Source organism: Phalaenopsis equestris, unplaced genomic scaffold, assembly GCF_001263595.1.
Source record: "Phalaenopsis equestris unplaced genomic scaffold, ASM126359v1 Scaffold000251, whole genome shotgun sequence".
Classification (NCBI taxonomy): Eukaryota; Viridiplantae; Streptophyta; class Magnoliopsida; order Asparagales; family Orchidaceae; genus Phalaenopsis; species Phalaenopsis equestris.
The window spans coordinates 537,884-540,384 of NW_018164693.1; the positions used below are offsets into that span (position 1 = coordinate 537,884).

Here is a 2,501-nt window from a genome sequence, read left to right on the forward strand (position 1 = left end):
AGGTGTATCATGCTGTATATTCGATAAAAAATATTGAAATGTACGATATGCATGTTCATCAACACATCCGAACAACGGATTGTCATATTTTATCACCTGTTTATATATGTTAGGCTTCGCCCACCCTTTCTTCGAAACCACAGGAAAAGACGTGATGATTGCTAGCATGAGCGTAATAAACGATATATTCCGAGGCTATATTGGTAATTCAGCAACTTCCACCGACCGAACGGACCAGATATCTTTTCATTCACATTTCGTGACAGAAACTCTTTTCCTTCCTGAATATAAATAACATTTATATTAAAAAAATATTCATTAGAATAATGTTTATATGAGCTGAAATTTTTTAAAAAAATTAATAATTTATTAAAAAACAAATCACTACTGCTTTACGCCATCAGGCCCGTCACCACGCTGCCAAAATTAATTCCCGATTTTCTTTAATTAGGACTTAAATAATTCACAGATATTATTTTTCGGAAAGCTATTTTGACATTTTCACTCATGAAAAAAAATTAAAGTTAGATCAATAATAGCAGCAACTGTTAGATTTAAAAGCATAAAAAAGGACGGATTAATTATTAGATTGGAGCCCGTGACTCCATAATGATGAAATTTCATTGAGATATGCACGAGCCCAATTGTAAACCGGGCGATTAAATCGGACCGGAAGAAAAAAAAAACTCGGGTTCTTCAGCAACCGGTTCAATAAGATAAAGTATTAGTAAAGGGTGGGGTAACCAGAGAGGTTGGCTCACGCAATCCTCATGGCTGTGCACCGGCCCGCACGGCTTTCGAGAAGGCACGAGCCCATATTAAATTTAATCTTTATTTATTTTAATTAAATTGATTATCACAATGAGTCCTTTATTGAAAATAATAATAATAATAATAATAATTCATTTTAAATTTATGCTAAAGGCAGTCCTTCGAAACGCTGTAGGAGGAAAGAAAATTGGAAAGAACCTTTATTCGATCACACATCCCCTCCTGTTTCCCTTTGACCGACAAACCCTGCTCCGGCTAGTTGATCAAGAGCATCCGTCCATCCCAAATTTTTATTTCATAAATTTTCTAAATAATTACATATATGGCCACATTAAAGCTTTATTTTATTAATCTATATAAAAAAGAAATTTTTATATTTCTAAAAATTAAAGCGATAGAATATAATATGAAGTTATATTTACTAGCGAAGTCCTCAAATCTATCTCATTACAAGCCCTGACAAAATTAAAAAGAAAAAAGAGGCTAACTCGGAGATATTATATATGATTAATAATATATATCTCTCGTAATTCTCACACCAAAAATAATGAAGCGGAGAAAAGTTTAAAATAATAAAAATAAAAAAAGTTGGGGGGTAATATTCAAAAAATAGGAGAGGGGGGCTTTTCCCGGAGGACGGAGGCCAGGCCGGCGACGATCTTTGCGCCAGCCGCTGGAGGGGCAGCTTTAGGCTTTACGGCCGGCGGCTGCCACGGCGAAACCACAACTGTTATTTTATTCCCCTCATCTCCTTCGTCGCCGATGCTCCCGTTTCCCTGACGAATCTCGAACTCACCGGAAAAGTTCATTGCAGAGATCGGGCAAACTGCACGGCTGTCGGCGGCGACGTCTTTTCCGGCGACGTCTGCATCATCGACGGCGGCAGATGTGGTGCGTTGGTACGGGGAGAGCCACTTCGCGCGCATGTACTCTGCCTTGCGCCACGGGGGGAAGTGAAGGCCTTTCTTCTTCAGGCTCTGACGCGAAGCTTCTGAAACTACGGATACGATCTGCTGAAGCCGATTTTCCTTTCCAACGAAGATGGCAGGGAGCAACTGGAGCACCGTGCGATAGTTCTTGGTAGACCGAGCAATCTCAAACTCCGATCGAAAGTCAACGTCGATTATGTAGCGATCGCCGTCGATAATCACATCGACGTACTCGTATTCGCCTGTTCGAACCAAAAAAAAGCGAAAAAAATCGTCGGTGTATGTGCGCTTGTAGGTTTTGCTATCGATTTGTGCTAATAAAAGAAAAAAGGTCGACTGGAATACCAGCAGGAAAGGAAGGCGTTTTTTCCCAGCGAGATTTGCAGACGGAGGCATCGTAACCGAGGTCTCGAAGCCCTGAGGCGGCGATCTTCCGGCAATTGACTTTCACCTTACCGATCTTGCACTTCTCAACTATTTTCGATGCATCCGCGAGCAGATTTCTCTCCGCGATGCTCACGCACGGCACCAGGCTCTAGTAGAAACAGGAAGGCAAGCAGATGTATATATTTTAATTTCAGAACAGGTCAACAAACTTTTGGAAACAAAACGAAAAACAGTACACTGTTGAATGATCGATTAGTGCATCATAAACAATACAGATCGAAGTTAGTGAACTACCTTGAGGATCTCGACGCCATCGCCGGTACAACAGGCAGGGATCGGCGTTGAATCGCTTCCAAACTCATCATCGGTAACGTCTTCACAGTTTCCATTGAAACAGATACAGCGGCTAACGGC

The 2,501-nt window shown here is 40.8% G+C and overlaps 1 protein-coding gene across 1 annotated transcript in view; it reads right to left on the reverse strand.

Moving 5' to 3' along the window:
* Positions 1–1,166: 1,166 nt before the first annotated feature.
* The window catches only part of LOC110024277, a 2,326-nt gene continuing 991 nt past the window's right edge, over positions 1,167–2,501 (reverse strand). Inside the window, exons 2-4 of the mRNA XM_020724155.1 lie at positions 2,382–2,496; positions 2,046–2,235; positions 1,167–1,942 (exon numbers count right to left, since the gene is read on the reverse strand). Coding sequence (XP_020579814.1) covers positions 1,374–1,942; positions 2,046–2,235; positions 2,382–2,496 — 874 coding nt within the window. The 3' untranslated portion in view covers positions 1,167–1,373. The remainder of the gene's footprint in view (positions 1,943–2,045; positions 2,236–2,381; positions 2,497–2,501) is intronic.